At 58.9% G+C, this 18,886-nt stretch overlaps 1 protein-coding gene across 2 annotated transcripts in view; it reads right to left on the bottom strand.

The window, feature by feature from the left end:
• TBC1D22A (TBC1 domain family member 22A) overlaps positions 1-18,886 on the bottom strand; it is a 315,342-nt gene that overhangs the window by 84,406 nt on the left and 212,050 nt on the right. For both annotated transcript variants that reach the window (XM_004279596.4, XM_049694610.1), the window contains one exon: positions 7-134. In XM_004279596.4, the coding sequence (XP_004279644.1) occupies positions 7-134 (128 nt within the window). The remainder of the gene's footprint in view (positions 1-6; positions 135-18,886) is intronic.

Genomic DNA, 18,886 nt, shown 5'->3' with positions numbered 1-18,886 from the left:
GCTCACCTGGTAGGTGTCCCACAGGCGGATGGTGCAGCGCAGGGGCACCTCGCGCATCAGCAGGTTGTTCATCCAGCGGAAGGCGAACTGCAGGTACCTCACCTCGTGCTGGTCCAGGTGCCGGTGGACTTGCCCTGCAGGGACAAACACAGGCCCCGCGGCTGTCAGGAGAGCCCCCGGGGGTCTGCCCCTTCCCTGAGGCCCCGGGCTCACCTCGGAACCCCTCCAACCAGCCGAGGCACCGCCCCCAAGGAGCACGGACGGAAAAGGAACTTCCACCCCAAGACCTCAGACTCTCTTCCTCAAGGATATGGGTGGTGACGGCAGTAACGGTAACTAGGACCACGACAGCTCCTGTGGGCGGACTGTGCGCCCCGTCTGGTATGCCCCGAGCCCCACCCCAGGAACACGGGCAGGCCCAGTCCTGCCCTACAGACGGCGGCACTGGTTTGAGAGGCCAGCGGACGCTCGGGGGCACGCGGCGGGGCTCAGCTGACCTTCACCCGTCTGGCCCACCAGATACGGGCTGCAGTCCTGAGAGAGGGGATGGCTTCGCCCTCATGCCGGCCCGGGTCCCATGGGCTCCTGGGCCCCACGGGCTCTCGGGCCCGGCCAGTGAGGGGGCAGGCGGGCCCATCCCTGGATCCTAGGTTTGGGGCTTCTGTGAAGACAGCAGGGCCCCTGGGGAGAACCAGGCCCGAGGCGCCATCTCCCACCAGCCACAGAGTCTCTCCCCGTCATGGCGCTCCACGGCTCGAGCCCCCAGCGTCCCCTGCCCAGGCCTCTCTGCTGGGCTCTCAACAACCCGCGGGAAAGGCTTCAGAGCTCACTGGAGCTCCGAGGTCCTGGGACCCTGGAAGTGCCCCTCCACGGAAGCAGAGACTCTGGGGGTCATGGTGACTGTGCTGCATTTTCCCAACATTCTGCCCTGGGAAGAGCCACTCGAAGGGCCAGGGGAGGACGGGTGCTGCCTTATAAAACAGGCAAGTATGGCCTAATTATCCAGACTGGGGACTGGGACGTGCCCACCCTGACTTCCGGCCACCAGGACCCACGAGTGTGGCCCACGGCCCCGTGTCTGCACATGCCCGGAGTCACTGTCTCCTCCTGTGGTCTTACCCCCCGCTCCCCGCCTGCCCTGAGAGGCAACCCTGAGAAAAGTGTACGGCTCCTTCAGTTCTCCCAACAAAAGTTCTAGAAGCGGCAAACAAGTGACAGCCAGGGGATCAGGGAAGCGCGAGGCCAGCTCAGAAGGCTGCAGTGTGGGCCGACAGCAACCTCAGGGGTTCCCAGACGTCACCCTCATCTCAGTGGCTGTTAAAACACAGCTTTCTCGGTGCATCTCGACTTTCTGGATCAGAATCTTCCCGGCGGGATCTGAGTTTCTGTGTCTCCGGAATTCTTATGTCAGCCACACCCCTGTGCTGGGAGCCCTCTCAGGGACAAGTTACACAAGGACTCGGCACCCGGGCCCCCAGAGACAGAGGGAGACGGGGCTCCAGCCTCTGACGCAGGGTCCGCGTCCCGGGAGGAGCGCCCCACGCAGGGCAGGGCTGGCTCTGTGGTCCGCTCTACAGCTTCTAACAGCTTATGTTGTGTTAAATACACTTACTTGTTAACTTCACCTCACGACCCAAAACGGTCCCCTGCTGCTCCAGCGGAGGATGAAGTGGGAGCAGAGTCACAGCACAGAGCCTCCACAGCGGCAGCCGGGCAGAAACGAGCCACACGGCTTGTCACCGAGGAGAGCCCTGGGGTCTGCAAGGGGAAGCGTCCTCCCCGTGTCCCCAGCTTGTAAGCTCAGGGGGCCGCCTAATACCACGAGGGAATTCCTCTCAAGACGTCGTGAGGGCCCCGTACATGGCCCACAGTTTGAGAGACACCAGCTGGCAGACAAAGAAGGACCAGCTGGGCCAGAACCGCCCTTCTCGGCCCCCGGCCCCCCAGCACTGTGCCTGCTCAGGTGACACCGTGTGCCCGGCGAGGCCCCACCCGGGCGCCGCCCCAGTCCCTCCCCCCGTGCCAGTCTCCTTCCTCCTGGTTCCACAGCCTCCTCCCTGGACCCTGTGTCACACTGCCCGGGCTTCGCTGCTTAGGGCCGTGCCCGCCCCAGGATGTGAGCTGCTCCACAGCAGGTGTGGTGCCTGAGACCCCTCCGCACCTGCAGCCCCGGGACACACTAGGTGCCCAGTAAGCGGGAGCCAGACGACGGGTGAATGAGTGAATGAGGGAATGAATGAAGTTAGAAAACGGGTAACTGAACACGTGAATAAACCGCCCATTTCTCAGTCATCCGCCCCCATTTCTCCACGACGAGATACTGCGGAGCTTTCCAGCAACGCGATGGGACGTCCTGCTCTTTTCAAAGAATTAAGATCTACCTCTAAGCTGAAAACAGCAGCAGCTACAAAGCCGGAAAGTTCCGTGGGGCCCTGAGTGGCCCCCCGTGCCCGTTCCCCAAGGGTGGCAGCCGAGGCCGGGGCACCGACGCGAGCACGCTGGCCAATGGGAAACGCAAATACCATCAACACCTGAAAACCGGCAGTTCAGAAAATGAATCAATTTACTGAACAAAGATCTTTTACACAGAAACAGGGGAGTGAGCTTCCACGAGTGCAGTCGGCAGCGGGGGCAGAGCGGGCGGAAGGATGGCGACAGCTCCGAAGAGAAAACCGCCTCCTGAATACAGAGCGCCCGAAGGAGGGGGACCCGGCAGGGGCCGCTCCCAGGACAGGCCTGGACGATCAGGGGCTCCAGCACCTGCCACTCACTAGCCACTGAAACTCTCCGGGACACATGGGTCAAGGACAGAGCAGCGGGCGGCAGGCCGGCAGGGCCAGGCGCCTCCTGCCCAGGCCCGCACGGGGCGCCGACGCCACCCCACACCAGGCGCTCGCCGGGTGTTGATAATCGGGAAGGCGGGGCGACTCCGAGTTCACCCTCGCGGATTCAGGTGGCTTTTCATGGGTTGTGGAGCCCTGGGTGTCCCTGGACCGCGGTGCCCGTGGGGCGGGACCTTGTCTGGACCCAGGGATTGGCACAGAGCCAGGCCCGGCGTGTGGCGTGTGCCTGGCACATTCGCGGGTCAAGTGGAGTGACGGCCGGATGCGCTCGGAGGCGGGGGCAGGGCGGTGGCGTGGAATGAGCCGCCCGCAGTCCCCCAGCCACGTCCCTGCGCCTGCAGTGCCACTGGCCTCCTCGGCTGACGCAGAAGGTCACCGTTTACAAGCGGGGAAAACAAGCAACTCTAATAAGTGCCCGGGAGGCACACGACACCTTTCTAACGTGAACTGGCGAGCAAACTGATTTGCAAAATTAAACACATACTTCCGGAACATCTGTCACTGAAGGAACCTAACCAAACAAGTAAAAATAAACCCCTCTTCTCCTCCGTCAGTCCCACCTGAGGCCCGCCCCACGAGGCTTTGGCAGACGCCACCCCGTCTCAGGCTCGGCCAGAGGAGCCCATCCCAGCCGGAGCGCGAGGACCAACGGCCCACTGGCCAGCTCTCGCCCACGGGACCTGTGCCCACGCGAGAAGCAGGCGAGGTGGCCCATCCGGGGGTGCACGTGGCAGCGGCAGACTCAGGACTGTCCCTCTCCGTGTCCTGAAATGACCCCACGATGCCAGATGGGCCCACAGACCCGCCCGGTATCTCCGGGTACCAGCACCCTGGGCACAGCCGGGGCCTCTGCAGAGCAAGGGCCACAGCGTCAACCCCACGAGGACACGGGCAGAGGCTGCTCATTCATCAGCTCTTTCCGGGAAGCTCTCGGGCGTCTCCATGTACCCCACCGCCTGTGACAGTGAAGCTACAGAGGAGACGTGGCCGGCGTCCTGCCCTCCACGAGCTCAGCAACGTGCAGGAGAGATAGAAAGAAAACGCAGCTTTGAGCCTCCGAGCTATTTCACCAGAGTTACCGACTGAGTGTCCTGAGGGCCTGGGCTTCTCTTCTGCCCGACGCAGGCCCGAGCTCCCGACAGCAGCGAAGCAGGCAGCCCCGGGCCCACCTGGTGGGGATGCGAGCCTCGTCCGCCAGGCTCCGACCCACGACCAGGCCCCCCCAGCCAACAGGAGCAGCCATCCCAGGACCGCGGGAGGCACTCCTTGGTCACGTGGAGGTGGCCGTTTCTCACCAATGGCCTGGCTTCTCCGGAAGCCACAATGAAGAGTGATGTGGCCACGGCCCCCGCCCACCTCCTAACGCACACAGTGAACTTCTGGGGAGGCCGCCTCTGCCCTGAACGCGTTGAAAAATGGACGCCTCAGCTCCAGCCACGACTTTCCATTTGTATACATTGGAGCGCAAACGTATGTGCCAGAAAGATTCTTATAAGCAAGTGTGAGCAGATGCTCTGTCACTGATAAAGGTAACTCGGTTAGCAGTGATTCTGGATTTGAAATTTCCATTTCACTGGAAATTAGAGGGGACATGGAATGAGTGATCAGGCAGATGTAATTATTATCATCTTTCAGGCTGAGGAGACGTTTTTCCATCAAAGCCTTCTGAGGCAGACCGCCACAAAGGCACAGGAAGTGCCCATCGCCCAGCACGTGCTGGACGCTTCTCCCAGCACCTGAAACAGCGCGTCTGCAGGCTGGGAATTCTGCTGAAACACCTTGTCTTCTTCATTAAAAACCAAAATAAATTACACAAACAGATTGTGTCCCAAGATTTATGCTAAAAAGGAAAAAAAACACATATCCCGTTGACTTGGCACGAAGAATAGGCACCGTTCACACAGGGCCAGGCACTGCTTAGGTTTATTTGCCCCAAGAGTGAACCTAACTGCTCACACGTAGATACCTGACAAGGAAAACCGCCCCAAGCCACCCCCAACCCACTTCTGCCGGGCGAGGCCCGAAAAGGCTTTGGTTTGGGGTGGGGGGGTGGAGATTTCAATCCTCCAATCAGTTAAAAAGATAAAGAACTAAAACAAGAGCCAGTGGCAGGGAATGCAGGCCTCTCTGCAGCTGAGGAGGCCTTGTTCTGGGCTCACCCACCCTCCTCGTCTGCCAGGTCTGATGGACGGTAACAACAAACAGCTAGAAAAAAGCATCAGCCCCAAACAGGGGCAGGGCCGAGCCGCACGCCCAGGACCCCCGGCTGAGGACCCAGGGTGCAGGGCTGTGCCAAGGGGCAGGAGGAAGGAGCCGGACGGAGGACGACACCCAGGACGCCCGGCCCAGCAGCTCCCGGGGGAGAAGCGTCCAGGGCTCCCTGCTGCAGACAGACCTGCCGTGGCCACCCCCAGAGGCCACCAGGACGACAGAGGGCCCGAGCTGGGAGGGAACCGGGCGGGCAGACGGGGGTAGTGAAGGAAGCAGCTCAGGACCCAGGACCCGTGACTCCACTCCCAAAGCACACAACACGCTCACGCAGTGAGAAGGCCTGTCTTCTTCCTGAGGCAGAGCAGAGCCTGGGTCAGACTGGAGAACAGTAGAGAGACCTCGGGTTACAGCATCAGGAGAACTGGGCTCAGATCCCAGGTCAGCTTCCAGAAGGTTCTCCAGGCTCTCAGCACCTCCAGGCCCTCCCTGGAACGGGGAGAGCCCCAGCTCCCTCACAGCACCCTCTCGGGAAAGTCCCGGGGTAGCGGCTGCCATACGGTGGGCATGTGACACAGGTGCCAGACCAAGAGGAGGGAGGAAGGGCAGCTAAGCCTCTTTCCAAAAGGAAATCTACCAGGGAAGCTCTGAGCAGGCGAACAAGGCCTCCGCTGAACAGGGCGCCTGCTCTCGGCCGCCTCAAGGAAGCCCCCGAGAGCAGACGCGGCTCCCAAAGCCTCGGGCCACAGGCCCATGTCAGGCTCCCCACAGACCCTTCTCAGTCATCACAGCGCAGTGAGCAAAGGGGCAGAGGGAGAGGACTCAGGACATGGGGACCTAGACAAACAGCGGGAAGGCGGCCAGGCTCTGGGCAGGGGCTCTGCCAGGACCTGAGACCAGCAGACGCACTGCCCCTCTAGCCACAGGGGACACGCGTGTTCTGACGGGGCCACAGGTGACAGCCCCTGGTCCCAGGGTCTCAGGACACGACAGGAGCTGGGCACTGAGCTCCATTATGCCCACGTGAGGAAGCCCCAGTAAAAACTCTGGACACGTGGGTTCAGCGGGTGAACACGTGAACCGTGGAGGGCGACAGGCGCTGACCCCAGGGCCGAGAGGAAGCGCCGAGTCCCCGGGCCCCTCCCGCCTCACCCTGCACTCTCTCCCCCGCCGGCTCTCCTGAGCTCTGTGAGCTGCTCCGGCGAGCAGGCCCTGGGGCCCCAGGAACCGCTGCCTTTATCACTGATGGGTCACAAGTGCGGGCGGCCTGGGGACCACGGGCGTGCAGCTGGCGCTTCCCGGAGAACTGCGCCCTTCACGGGGGTCTGACGCTCACCCTGGCAGGGAGTGGCAGCGCTGTGCTGCGGGGCACCCACTTGGCACTTGGTGTCCAAGCAGAGGACTTCCTCCAGCATTAAACGACCCTGAGGGTTGAGATCCAGACAGACATCAGGGCAGGGGCCCAACTGCAGACACGTTCTCCCCAGATCACTCCTCCAAGGCTAGTTGAACACAGGCCAGGCCGCGGGGTCGCTAGCTTGTTGTATAGGAAGAAGAGGGGTGGCGGTGACGGCGGGTCGGACCCTACAGGCTGCTGCCCGTTTGTAAAGTGGGCAGTACACGCCCGGGAGGAGGTCACACCGGGCACACCTGGCCTTGGGGACAGGGACACCACCACACTCTCAGGACCCCAGCATAAACAGGAGAGTGGATGGAATGAAGCCTCCCAGCAGGTTGTAAAGAAATAGCGTTTATCTGGCACCACGCACACCACCTTTCCATCCCTAGAGAGGCACTAGGTTCTACTTTTCCGACAGAACCTCATCCAGAATACGAGTCCTCCTGGAGCTACACAGAACGGACGCGACGAGCTGTGAGACCGTGCTCCCTTCACAGACGTGCTCACGAGCATCTCGACGAACGCCCCAAACGGGGCTGTTTCCACAGAGCGGGGCACCGACTGCTCCACAAGCCACATGAGGGCTCCCTGCCCCTAGCCCTGGCCATGCCCAGAGAAGACAGGAAGTGGGTGCGACGCCAGATCCGGTGGATGGACCTCGGCCCACCCCCCACACCCATGCAAGGCTCCAGAGGGGACACAGGGCGGGGCTGGTGAGGCGTGCAGTTCTCAGCGAGCTGCACTGTGGACAGACCTGAGCTCGCCGTGGGCAGGAGGCCAGCCCTGACACCACCCAAGTCTGCGATGAAATCGAAGACGTACAGCTTTCCCAGAAGTCTTCCCTCTCTCCAGATGCACTTTAAGACTGAGAATCCGCCACAAAATATGTGTGAGAGTCTGACCTGGATTAGAGACTCCCCATGCCTGGTACTGGCTGGTCCCTGCCTCCCCACATTCAAGACTCAGCTCGAGCATCACTGCCCTTTTGAAGCCTTTTCTGACCTCTCTCCACCCTGGAGCTGACCCCCCTTCCTCAGTGCCCCTACCTCGACTCCTAGAGAGTGCCTGTGACACTTCGGTGGCCTTGAGGTTTGCATGGCTGGGTGCTCTCTGCACACACGCAGCCACTCCTGGCCTGGCCCTCGGGATGAGTGAACGGTGGGGCTCGTCCTCCCGTGGGACACCTGTGTAAACCAAAGACTCAACAGTGGGTGCCATGAAGGCAGCTTCCCCAAACATCCACCTGGGGCTCCTCAGGCGTGAGCTGGCCAGCCAGGTGACCACGGTGCAGAGCGAGGGACCTGGGGCATGAACACCGGGCATCTGCCTGCCAGGAGGCCAGCACCCACACCAGGGTCTGGGCTGCCCTGACCAGGCTGGCTGACAGGCCAGCAAGTGCTCAGGGGGCCTCTCCGAAGGCCCCCCCAGGGCTCCCAGTGCTAAGACAGAGGGGGTGCACCAGGGTTTCGGGGCACCAGCACGCACGTGCACACAGTCTTAATGAGCCGGTGAAGCCCCATGCTACCGGGAAGGGCTGGGCTCTTGTGAAGCAGGGAAGGACCAAACCAGGGAGACGGGTGTTTGAGACTCTCCTGGCGGCCCTAGTTCAACCCTCAGCTGCTCGGCCAGCCCGGGGGCATCTGAAGTGAGGAGGGCTCAGCGGAGGCTCCGGAGGCCAGGCGGGGCTCTGCAGGGGCCTGAGTGGCAGATAAGCAGAGGCTGCTCTCCACCAGGGGACGACCAGGAGGAAGACAGCGGCCTGCGGCTGACCCTGCTCGCCTACAACCAAGACCCGCAGTATGTTCCAGGGGCCGGGCTGCTCCCGGGAAGAAGCCAGCCCTCCCTGCCCCCATCCTACCTGCTGAGACCCCCCAGCATGGCTGGATTTCCTGTCCCGGCCGCTCTTCCCAGCCCTGGCTCTCCCGCTGCTGTTGTCAGCAAGCAAACGACGCAGAACAGCCCACACGGGTGGTGCCGCGGGAAACCTTGCTCACCCAGAACGCCTGCACACGTGTGGTCGCAGGCCAGGATGCCGTTCCCGCTGGAGCGCTTTCCACACCCAGGGACGGTGTGAGGACAGCGAGAATAAGGGCACCAAGAGGGAACTGCAGGTCTCCTCGCAATCAGGAGAGAGGCATCCAGGTGTAAGAAGGAGGTGGGCCACGGTGTCCACACACCCCTGTAAGGCACCCATTCAACATGGAGCTAAGAGCATGCGTTGTCCTCAGGCTGCCTGGCGCAGATCAAATGAAGAGACACCTTCCCCACGCAGCTGACAATGTGAGGATACCCAAAGTGACCCCCTCCAGGCTCCCCAGGTGCCACGTGGGGACCCGCACCCCTCAGCCCTGCGTCCCGTCGCACGGTGTCATTTCCCGGGTACACACGACGGGCAGCTCTGTGGCAACAGCTCTCTGTGCCCGTCTCGCCCCAGCCCCTAACCGCCTGCTGGTCTCCGGTGCCCCCCAGGCGCCAGCTACAGAGGACAGCCGCGGGTCCGCGTTCTCACCGCGCGGTGCCAACGGGTCCCCACGCGCCAGAGAGCCGGCTGCACGAGTGTCCAGCTCAGGGACCTTGGCTGCCACGCACTGGGGAAGACGGGGGGAGCGGGTCTCCTCGTCGCTGTCACGGGTTCCAAGGAGGGGTGCTAAGAGTCCCCTCGGCAGGGCGCCAACCAGAGACTGGAGCGGTCACACGCACACGTGGACACACGCTTGCACACGCAGGGGCACACTCGGGGCCCTCAGGAACCCGGGCTGAGGGGTGACAAGCATGGGCTCCGGAGTCAACAGACACTTCATCAGAGTGGACGGAGGGACACTGCATCTGTGTGACCTGAGCAGAACGCTCCTGGCGGCCTCAGTCCCCGTGTGTCAGGTCAGGTCCCGTCAGCCCCGACCTCACCAGCCGTGGGGACGGGTGACGTACCGAGTGCCTGCTGCAGGCAGAGCATAACGGGCTGAGTGTCCAGCGCCCCAGCACTCCCAGCGCTGCTGGGTGAGGGGCTGTTCCCAGGCAACGCCTGGCGGAGACCACTGGCGCCCCCTGTCCGGGACCCCAGCCTGGACCAGGGAGGCTTAAGAGGCCATTAGAGGGGCTTCTGACACCTGCGCGCACCTCTCCTCCTTCCCGGCCCCCCGCACAGCGACAGAAGGGGGCAAACACTCGAGGGCCAGAGAAAGGCAGAGAGGTAGGCGTGAGAAACAGAGACAGACGGACAAGCAGGCTCCCCCGATGGCCCGGCCAGCTTCAGCCTGCGTCCTGGCCACGCGGAGCCAACAGGCGAGCCCACAAGCCTGGGCCCTGGAGAGAGGCGGGGAGGGGGGTGCTGGGACAGAGTGGGGGGCTTCGAGAAGCAGCTGGACAGCCTGTGCCCGCACCCCGGCCCTCCCCATCCTGCCCATCCCCCAGGACACAGGAGGGCTACCACCGCAAACGTGACCCCAGGAGTCTCAGTGCGGGGGGACCCGGGCCCGGCAGAGCACGGAGGAGTGCACTGTCCCTTGCGCGGTGATGGGGGTGTGACTGCAGGGCGGAGCTGGGTGCTCGGACGGGCCAGGGAAAGCAGCCTGAGGGTGGGCCCACCAGGGACTACTGCCTGAGGTACGGGGGGCCCAGAGAGCCCATCTCAGGTCCCCCTTCACAGAACAGCACGTGCCTCCTCTGCCTTCTTGAAAGGGCTTATTACTGTGGAAAGGGGTCTGACCCCCGTGCAGTAAACTGTCCTCCTTCCACCAAGCCCCACGCGGAAAAGCCCTGCTGCCGGGGCGGCCTCCCGGCCTCATTTCAGAGGGACGTTAGTTCTTTACAGTAAGGGAGATAAAGCCACCCACACTCTCTCCAGCAACTTGTAACCATGAACAAAAATGGCTTCAGGGAATCATTTCAAAACCAGACTTGATGGCCTACGTTCAAAACCAAGACAACTTTTTCTTCTTAAGGTCAAGGAGAATCGCTTTATTTGGAAGTCTCTATTTACAATTTAATTAACTCGTCTCGGTTTGGCAATGAACCTGGAACATCAACCTCGGGTGGAGGGTCACAAAGATATATCATCATTAAGGAGAAAAGCAGAGAATTCGTTGCTCGGGAGGCCTCGCGTGCTGGCCTTTCCTTACCCACTGGGCGGTCATCACCGCTCCCCAGGTAAAAAGGCCCCCACTCGAGCAGCAGAAGGTGAACCAGCAACCCCACGTGGCCTTCCGCGCCGGCCCCTCCGGGCACTTCCAGGCAGAAGGGCCGGCCAAGTCACAGGCGCAGCGTCTCTCACACACGCTCCAACCCGCCTCCTCGTCTCGCGAGGGGCCGGCCCCGCCCCAGCCCGCCTTCACCCGCTTCCCGGGGCCGTAAAGTGGGCTGGGTGGTGGTGGCCCGGCCATCGCGAGGGCCCCGCCTGTGAACGGGGAGTCTTTTACGATCCAGTGCTAAGTGCGGGCCTGGAAGGAAGAACTCCCGGAGCACCTGTTAACCTTCTGTCTGCTCGTACAGGACAGAACGTCCTCCATGGTCAAAGCCAACGACGCCTCAGCTCCAGGTCTTAAAAAGCCCGCTCTGTCCTGGGGGGCATCTCAGTGCAGTCCCACCTGCCGGCCGCCAGCCCCAAGACCCTCCCGGGACCCTGCCAGCCCAGACATGGGAGGAGAGCTGTCCCTTGATCTTAAGAAAAGAGATCCCTCTCCACCTGCTCGGGGGAGCACCTGAAAACAAGCTTAAGTTGGGAGGAAAACACAAAGGGCTGGGAGACAGGGAGTCCTAGAAAGGATGGAGTAGGGAACCAGAGAGGGTCAAGCAGGGTCCCCGGTGACAGGGCCCAGCCCAACTCTCCCCACACACCACTCAGGCTCTGGAGGCGGCCACAGGCCTGACCCCAGGTCCTAGGACGACGGTGGGGAGGCCTCTGGGACTGGGCTCCTGCAGCAAAGGCTGGAAGGGCAGGGACGGAGGGCGGAGGGCGGGGCCGTCCAGCATGGCTACAGGGGTGCTGAGCCCTGGGACCCCTGAGCCACTGACCCTGCAGTTCGGGCCGGTACAGCCCCTCCCGCACAGTGGAGCCGAGACTTCCAAGCTCTCTGGCAGGCATCGCCCCCTCCCCCGATGATGTGACGCCCCTGGGGGTGGTGGGAATGTCTGTGAAGATGGTCACTTGGGATCAAGGCTCTTGCACAGAGAAAGCACCGTCTCTAGAGCAGCACACAGGTCAGTTAGCGAGAGAAGCCAGCAAGTCCGAGAGGCCCTCGAGTCCCGGTGAGGAAGGCCCAGCTCGGCCAGCGGTGGGGTTGGCGGGGGAGGGTGGGAGTGGGGACTCACTTTGAGGCCGGACAGTTCTCAGACGGCCACGAGAGGGTCGGCTCTCAGCAACTCAGCCAGGAATCGCTCGTCGGTCCCGCATATGCAGCATTTTTCTGTCCCTTTTACCAATGATGTAGCCACAGCCGGGGCTACACTGGCACATATTACGAGCTTTCCCAGGCATCCGACCGCCCATCCTACGGACTGAAGGGCAGGAGGAGGGGGACCTGAGAGTCTCAGGCAAAACAAAAGCCTCCAAGGAAACCCATGTGGTGCAACAAACATCCAGAGACTAGAATAACCAACACGGAAACGGCTTTAACACCCACCCAACCCTGCACTTTGTACACAGGGAGCTTCATCTTCAAACTCTACGGAAGCAACTCGAAGCCACGGACGCTGAGGGCGCCCCCCTGTGCAGGAAGCACAGCAAACACCTGACTGTTAGCCCACCAACGGGCACGGAGCACACCCTGCACATGCGGGGCGCCGCGCTGGGTGCTGGGACGTGGGGGGTGGAGATGCGGGCACCGGCTCAAAGCCAAGGGGCAAGGAGCGCTGCTGTCTATTCAAAGAAGACAACTTCGATTTTCTGGCCTCCTCCCTCCTCACAGGGCGGCACAGCGGGTGCGGCAGCAGAAGGCGCGAGATGCTGCCAGGAGTCCCCAGAGGGGCGGAGCATGGGGGGTCTGGTGGTAGGCACGGCCACGGTGCTGCCACAGGCTGCTGCTCCCCAAGGAAGTCTGGGGCGCAGGCAGGGACGAGCATGACTCAGAGCCCCAGGATACCACCGGGTCCCCCGCACGGTTGGGAGACAGCTCAGTGGGCTCTCCCATGTTCAGTACCAACGCAGGACGGGCAGAGCTGGAGGCCACATGGAGATCATCCGGCCTGAGGGGAAACTGAGGCCAGAGAAGGGGCAGGGCTCTCAAAATGGCGATGGTCACGCACCACTTCACAGGGGCGCTGTGAAAAGCCAGCACAGCGATGCAGAGAAAGAGCTGAGAACAGTGCCTTGTACGCTGCAGGCACCTAATGGATGCCGGCTGCCATCGTTATCATTATTATTATTAGCAGCAGGCAGCAACCAAGTTCAGAGTCAGTGATGGAGGCTGAACTAGAACCCAGGGGTTCATTCATAATACGTTATTTTTTAGATTACGGGAAACTTCCTCTCCTCCTTTGATTTTTTTGGCCTGAGTAATAGATCCCTCTTCCCCAAAATGCAACCCAATAGCCATGTGGGTTTTCAGTTGAAGGCACATTAAATCAGCCGGACACGCCCTGGGAGAGTGAGAACCCACGGGCCACCTGCTGTCCAAAGGTCTCAGGCAGGCACAGCATGGAGCCACCGGAATAAGGACGCTGGCCGTGGGGGAAAAGCCCTGGCCCGAGACAGGGAGACGGGCTGGTGAGGGACACACAGAGGAGTCGCCGCGCTCACGTGACTTCCCGTGCCTGACAGCACTGCCGTCACGCGTGTGCTCTGCCTGTCACCAGGGCCCCGCGCCTCCAAGGAAACATCGCCATCCCTCCCGGCTCCCATCAGTCACTCCGGCGCCTAATGAAGACGCAAGCGGGGGAGGGGAGCTTGTTATTTCTCACTGTCACGCACTGAATATTCCACGGGCCAGGGCCGCTCTGCTGATTTACCCTCTGCTCTCCGGCGGCTTACATTGTAGCGGTAATAAAAATATTTTCACTTGGATGGTAATAAAGCTGAATCTAGTTTACTAGCTGTAACTGGATTCTATCTTGAAAGAATAAGTCAATTTTAACCTTACAATGTAGTCGAGACAGCTTTCAGAGAAATTTCATTAAAATCGCATTTAACCTAAATTTAAAAACTCAGGGAAGGGAAAATGTACACGCAGATTAAGCCTTTAACACACCGAGATAAAACTACTCTCCAGGAGTGCATTTGGGCATTTTTTCCCCAAAGGGTGAGAGTGTAAATTTTAATAGTAACGACAGCCGGCACTCCCCTTGGCCCCCCTGGGTTGGGTCAGTATCGGCCACGCTAACGGGCATCCGGGGGTGGACAGAGGCGCCTGCCCAGGGAGCAGAGGCCCCAGACTAACCCCACCAAAGGAGTGCTAACCCACCCACCGCTCCCCGCCTGCTACGCAGCTGATAAAAATGATGGTGAGATAATACAGGTACAAAGTTGGCTGGGCTCATAGGCACCGTCCTAAGCACCTTACCTGCGCTGACTCTTCACACTCCCGGGAAAACCATGGCCACCGCGGGGCCATCACTCGCCACTCACACCCACCGCTGGGGCGACAGAACCAGAATATGAACGCACGCCGGCCTCCGGAGTCTTGCCCTGTGCTGAGTGGTGGTGCAGGATAAGCCAGAAACGTTCAAGAATGGTTTCCAAGGAGCCCAGAGCAGGGCCACCCTCTTTCCTCGGCTCCGTAACCTGCCTCCCGTGTCTGCTCATGCGTCAGCAGCCCCTGTCACCAGGGGACCGGAACACTGGCATCTAATTTCCTTCTAACCCCTAGTGGGAGGTCAACCTGTCCCTCAGGTTCCCACCAACTTACATGCCCCCAGCTTGTCACTGCTCTTTAGCACCCAGGACGACTCCTTCCCCAAGGGAAGGGTTTCCACGGCATCACAGGAAGGACGGGAAACACAGGAGCATGGGGCTGGGGGGCGGGCAGGCTGCCGTCTACATACAGGCCTGCAGACCGCACACCTGCCCCCACCCCACCCAGTGCACCACGGACACCCTGCGGAGTGATGGACACACGCTCTGGGCCCCCAGCAGTCCTGTCACAGCGGACTGGCCGTGGAGTATTTGGTGGTGGCCCAAAACCATGAAGGACATCACAGAGGAAAACTACAGGGCCCCGGGGCTTGGTGTCACCCTAGGCCAGGGTGACAGTGACATCCTCCTGGGACAGTCAACGGCACCTCCCGGCTACGGCCTAAAGGGCGTCCTATAGACCCTCCACGGCAGCAGGCCCACCGGGCGGGCGAGCACGGGGCCACGGAGCCTCCCCAGGCTGCATCAGCGTGTCCTGCTCCTGTGGCCCGTCTCCTCCTCCGCCATGGGCTCCCTGAAGGCCAAAGTTGCATCTGTCACTTACCTCACCTGCCTCCCCTCCCTCCACCCATCAAACCCCACCCCAGCCTGGAGCACTGCCCTGTTCTGCCACGCACAGCAAATGAGAAAGGGCCGAACTGCCTGGGGGGGGCGTGGCCAAGGCGGTGGGCGGCAGCGTTCCAGGCAAAGGAAGCAACATGAACAGGGATCCCAGCACGGCTGAGGTCCCATGTCACGCTTAAGGAAGAATAAACAGCCCCAGGCTTCAGCACGGCCTAAAGCCAGCTGGAGGATGAAGGGGTGTGGGATCAAACTGCAAAGGGCCTCGGAGGCCACTGCACCGCGAGTCCTGAGGTCCAGCTTCCATTACATCAGCAGCAGCGTGGACGGCGGACCTGAGAGAGGAAGGTGCTGATCTCGTTAGGAGGTGGAAGGCAGGGGCCTCCTACAAGCCCGCCTGCACTCATGGACGGGAATCAACCAGGTGAGTGTCCCGGGAGGCACGGGCAGCCCAGCGCGGCTGTGCGCGAGGACTTGAGTGACACAAAACACATCTCCGAAGGTCATCACCCACGGTCAGTGCAGAAAAAGCCAACCATCCCCAGGGCGACTGTGAATATATTCACCAGACGGTTGAGGGGCCCTAAGCCAGCCTTTCAGAAAATAATGATTAATAAGTCAGAAACGGATCCAACCAAATGAAAAGGAGTAGCTTCACTTAAAAAAATCACTTGGTGACCAGCCTCATCACAATGTCTGCACTGAGGAAAGTCAAATGAGCTCAGCTGGTCAATCCAAGCCTTTGGCATAAACAAGAAGCCCTCCCGGGAGACAGGCTGCCCCTCCGTGCGCATGTCGGGGGGCCGGAATGTGTAACAAGGTCAGTCTGCCCCTCGGCAGAATGGGAAAGTAGCGAACCTCAAGAGCTGCAGCCACGCCCAGAAAATGAACCACATCTAAAGTGGGCATGTATGCGTGCAGAGGGGCGTGTGCACATTGGTGCGTGCGCGTGTTGGTGTGTACGTGTGTGTCGGTGTGAGTGTGCGTGCATGTATGTGTGTACTGGTGTGGGGGAGTGTGTATACTGGTGTGTGTGTGTGCATATACGTGTAAAGGTGTGTATGTGTGTGTGCACGTGTGTATACTTTAATTTCAAATGACCCATCATGTGTGAGCCGTATTTTCATTGCCACCTGTAATAACCTCTAGGAGAAGAGGGCAGCCTCAAGCTTAGGACTAAGCTTACACTCCAGCTTGACGCAACTTTGAACTCTCCCTTTGTGGAGTCGCCAGATAAAATACAGAAGGCTCAGTGAACTCTGGATTTCAGTATGTACCCAATACTGCATCCAACGAACAAAAAATGGTTCATTATTGATCTGAAATTCAAATTTAACTGAGTGGTCCATATTTTTATTTGCTAAATCTGACACTGCTAAGATTAGGTAGGAAGGATTTGTCCCCATTTTTCCTACAGGAAAGGGAAAGCAGAGCTCGGATAAGCCTAAGAAGGCGCATTTCTGTTGGTGGTTCTGGCCTCCCCAAGCAGCCCTAGGACAGTTTAGAGTGTGGAGAGAACTCCCTCTGGGCTATGCTCACTGGCCACCCGGTCCAGACTGGCTGACTGATGACCAGGTCTCTCCACCTCCCCCTGGTGGCCCCACAGGGGCCTCAGCTTTATGGTCCCTCCACAGCTAAGGGCAGAGCCCAGCAGACCTTGGCCTGCAAAGGAGTCATGGGCCTTTAGGGGGTGGGCGTGCCTGTCTCCTCCCACTTCCCCTCCGCTGGTTCTGCCCCACCAGGAACTATCCACCGAAGTCCCTTTCTGTGCCTGTTTCCTTCCCCACGGGAAAACTCACTGGTCTGTGAAGCAATTCTTTAAGCTCTGATTTTAAGTGTTCTGAAAAAAACCAAGCATACACATAACCAGATTTACATGTCTGCTGAGGCTGAGTATCTTCAAATGTTCCTTTTTAAAACTGAAATAGGGGAGGCGGAGTCAAGATGGCGGTGTGGGAAGACACGGAGTTAGCGTCTCCCCACAACTAGGGCACCTGCCGGCTGCTGGTGGGGGACTCTGGCACCCAAGGAGATGGGAGGAACCCACGAGTGAACCAGTAGGACATAGGGGGACTGAGGGGGGAGGAGAAGCAGAGGCCGGGGAGACCAGGAGAGGCAGGGGGGAGGGGCCCTCCAGGAGGAGCGGGAGGGTAGTGGAGGGGGATTGCCCCGCCCACTCAAGCCCAGGAAGCCCGCTGGGCTCCCAGAGGTCCCTGCCCCATGAGACCACGGGTGGGGGGCCCGCCTGGACCCCTTCTGTTCCTCGAGCCTAAGCCCGCCCCCACACAGAGTCCCTTTTCCAGCCCTGTGGGTCCTGAGCACTGGCCCTGTCCACCGCCCAAAGCTCGCCCATGCTCAGGCCCCGCTCTCCGCAGCCAAGGCCTCCCCCCCCACACCTTCTTCTTCTTTTCCCTTCTTCTCTTTTTTACTATCGTGGTACTGATGTACCTTCCAGTTATTGATTCATCTATATTTTTACTTTGATATTCTTCCTAACACATCTGTTAGTTTCCTAGTCTAATTTTATTTTCTGTTTTTTTCTTTTTTGACACCCCAGGAGGCTCGCAGGATCTTGGTTCACGAGCCCGGGGTCGGGCCGAAGCTCCTGTGGTGGGAGCTCTGAGTCCAAACCACTGGACAAACAGAGAGCCTCAGACCCCAGGGAATATTCATCGGAGGGAGGTCTCATGGAGTTCCTCGTCTCACTACCAAGACCCAGGTCTACCAAATAGCCTACAAAGCCCAGTGTTGGAAGCCTCAGGCCAAACAGCCAGTAAGACAGGAACACAATCCCACGCGTATAAAAATAAATAAATAAAACGGCAAAAAAATGTGTCACAGATGAAGGAGCAAGGTGAAAACCTGCAAGACCAAATAAACGAAGAGGAACTAGGCAATCTACCTGAAAAAGAATTCAGAGTAATGATAGTAAAGACGATCCAGAATCTCAGAAATAGAGTGGAGGCATGGATTGAGAAAATACAAGAAATGTTTAACAAAGACGTAAAAGAACTAAAGAACAAACAAACAGCGATGAACAGCACAATAGCTGAAATGACAAATACACTAGAAGGAGTCAATAACAGAATAACAGAGGCAGAAGAACGAATAGGTGAGCTGGAAGACAAAACGGTGGAAATACCTGCCAAGGGCAGAATAAAGAAAAAAGAATGAAAAGAACTGAAGACAATCTCAGAGACCTCTGGGACAACACTAAACACACCAACATTCGAATTATAGGGGTCCCAGAAGAGGAAGAGAAAGAGAAAGGGTCTGAGAAAATATTTGAAGAGATTATAGTTGAAAACTTCCCTAACATGGGAAAAGAAATAGTCACCCAAGTCCAGGAAGCACAGAGAGTCCCATACAGGATAAACCCTAGAAAAAACACACCAAGACACACATTAATCAAACTAACAAAAGTTAAATTCAAAGAAAAAAATATTAAAAGCAGCAAGAGAAACACAAAAAATAACATTCAAAGGAATGCCCATAAGGTTATCAGCTGATTTCTCAGCAGAAACTCTGCAGGCCAGAAGGGAGTGGCAGGATATACTTAAAGTGATGAGAGAGAAAAACCTACAACCAAGATTACTCTACCCAGCAAGGATCTCATTCAGATTCGATGGAAAAGTCAAAAGCTTTTCAGACAAGCAAAAGCTTAGAGAATTCAGCACCACCAAACCAGCTTTACAACAAATGTTAAAGAAACTTCTCTAAGCGGGAAACACAAGAGAAGAAAAAGACCCACAAAACAAACCCAAAACAATTAAGAAAATGGTAATAGGAACATACATATCGATAATAACCTTGAATGTAAATAGATTAAATGCCCCAACCGAAAGACACAGACTGGCTGAATGGATACAAAAACAAGACCCATATATACGCTGTATAAAGGAGACCCACTTCAGACCTAGGGACACATACAGACTGAAAGTGAAGGGATGGAAAAAGATATTCCATGCAAATATAAATCAGAAGAAAGCTGGAGTAGCAATACTCGTATCAGATAAAATAGACTTTAAAATA

The sequence above is a fragment of the Orcinus orca genome, chromosome 11, assembly GCF_937001465.1.
Source record: "Orcinus orca chromosome 11, mOrcOrc1.1, whole genome shotgun sequence".
Taxonomy (NCBI): domain Eukaryota; kingdom Metazoa; phylum Chordata; class Mammalia; order Artiodactyla; family Delphinidae; genus Orcinus; species Orcinus orca.
The sequence above is the reverse complement of the archived record's forward strand: the minus strand, read 5'-3'. Positions and strand labels throughout refer to the sequence as shown.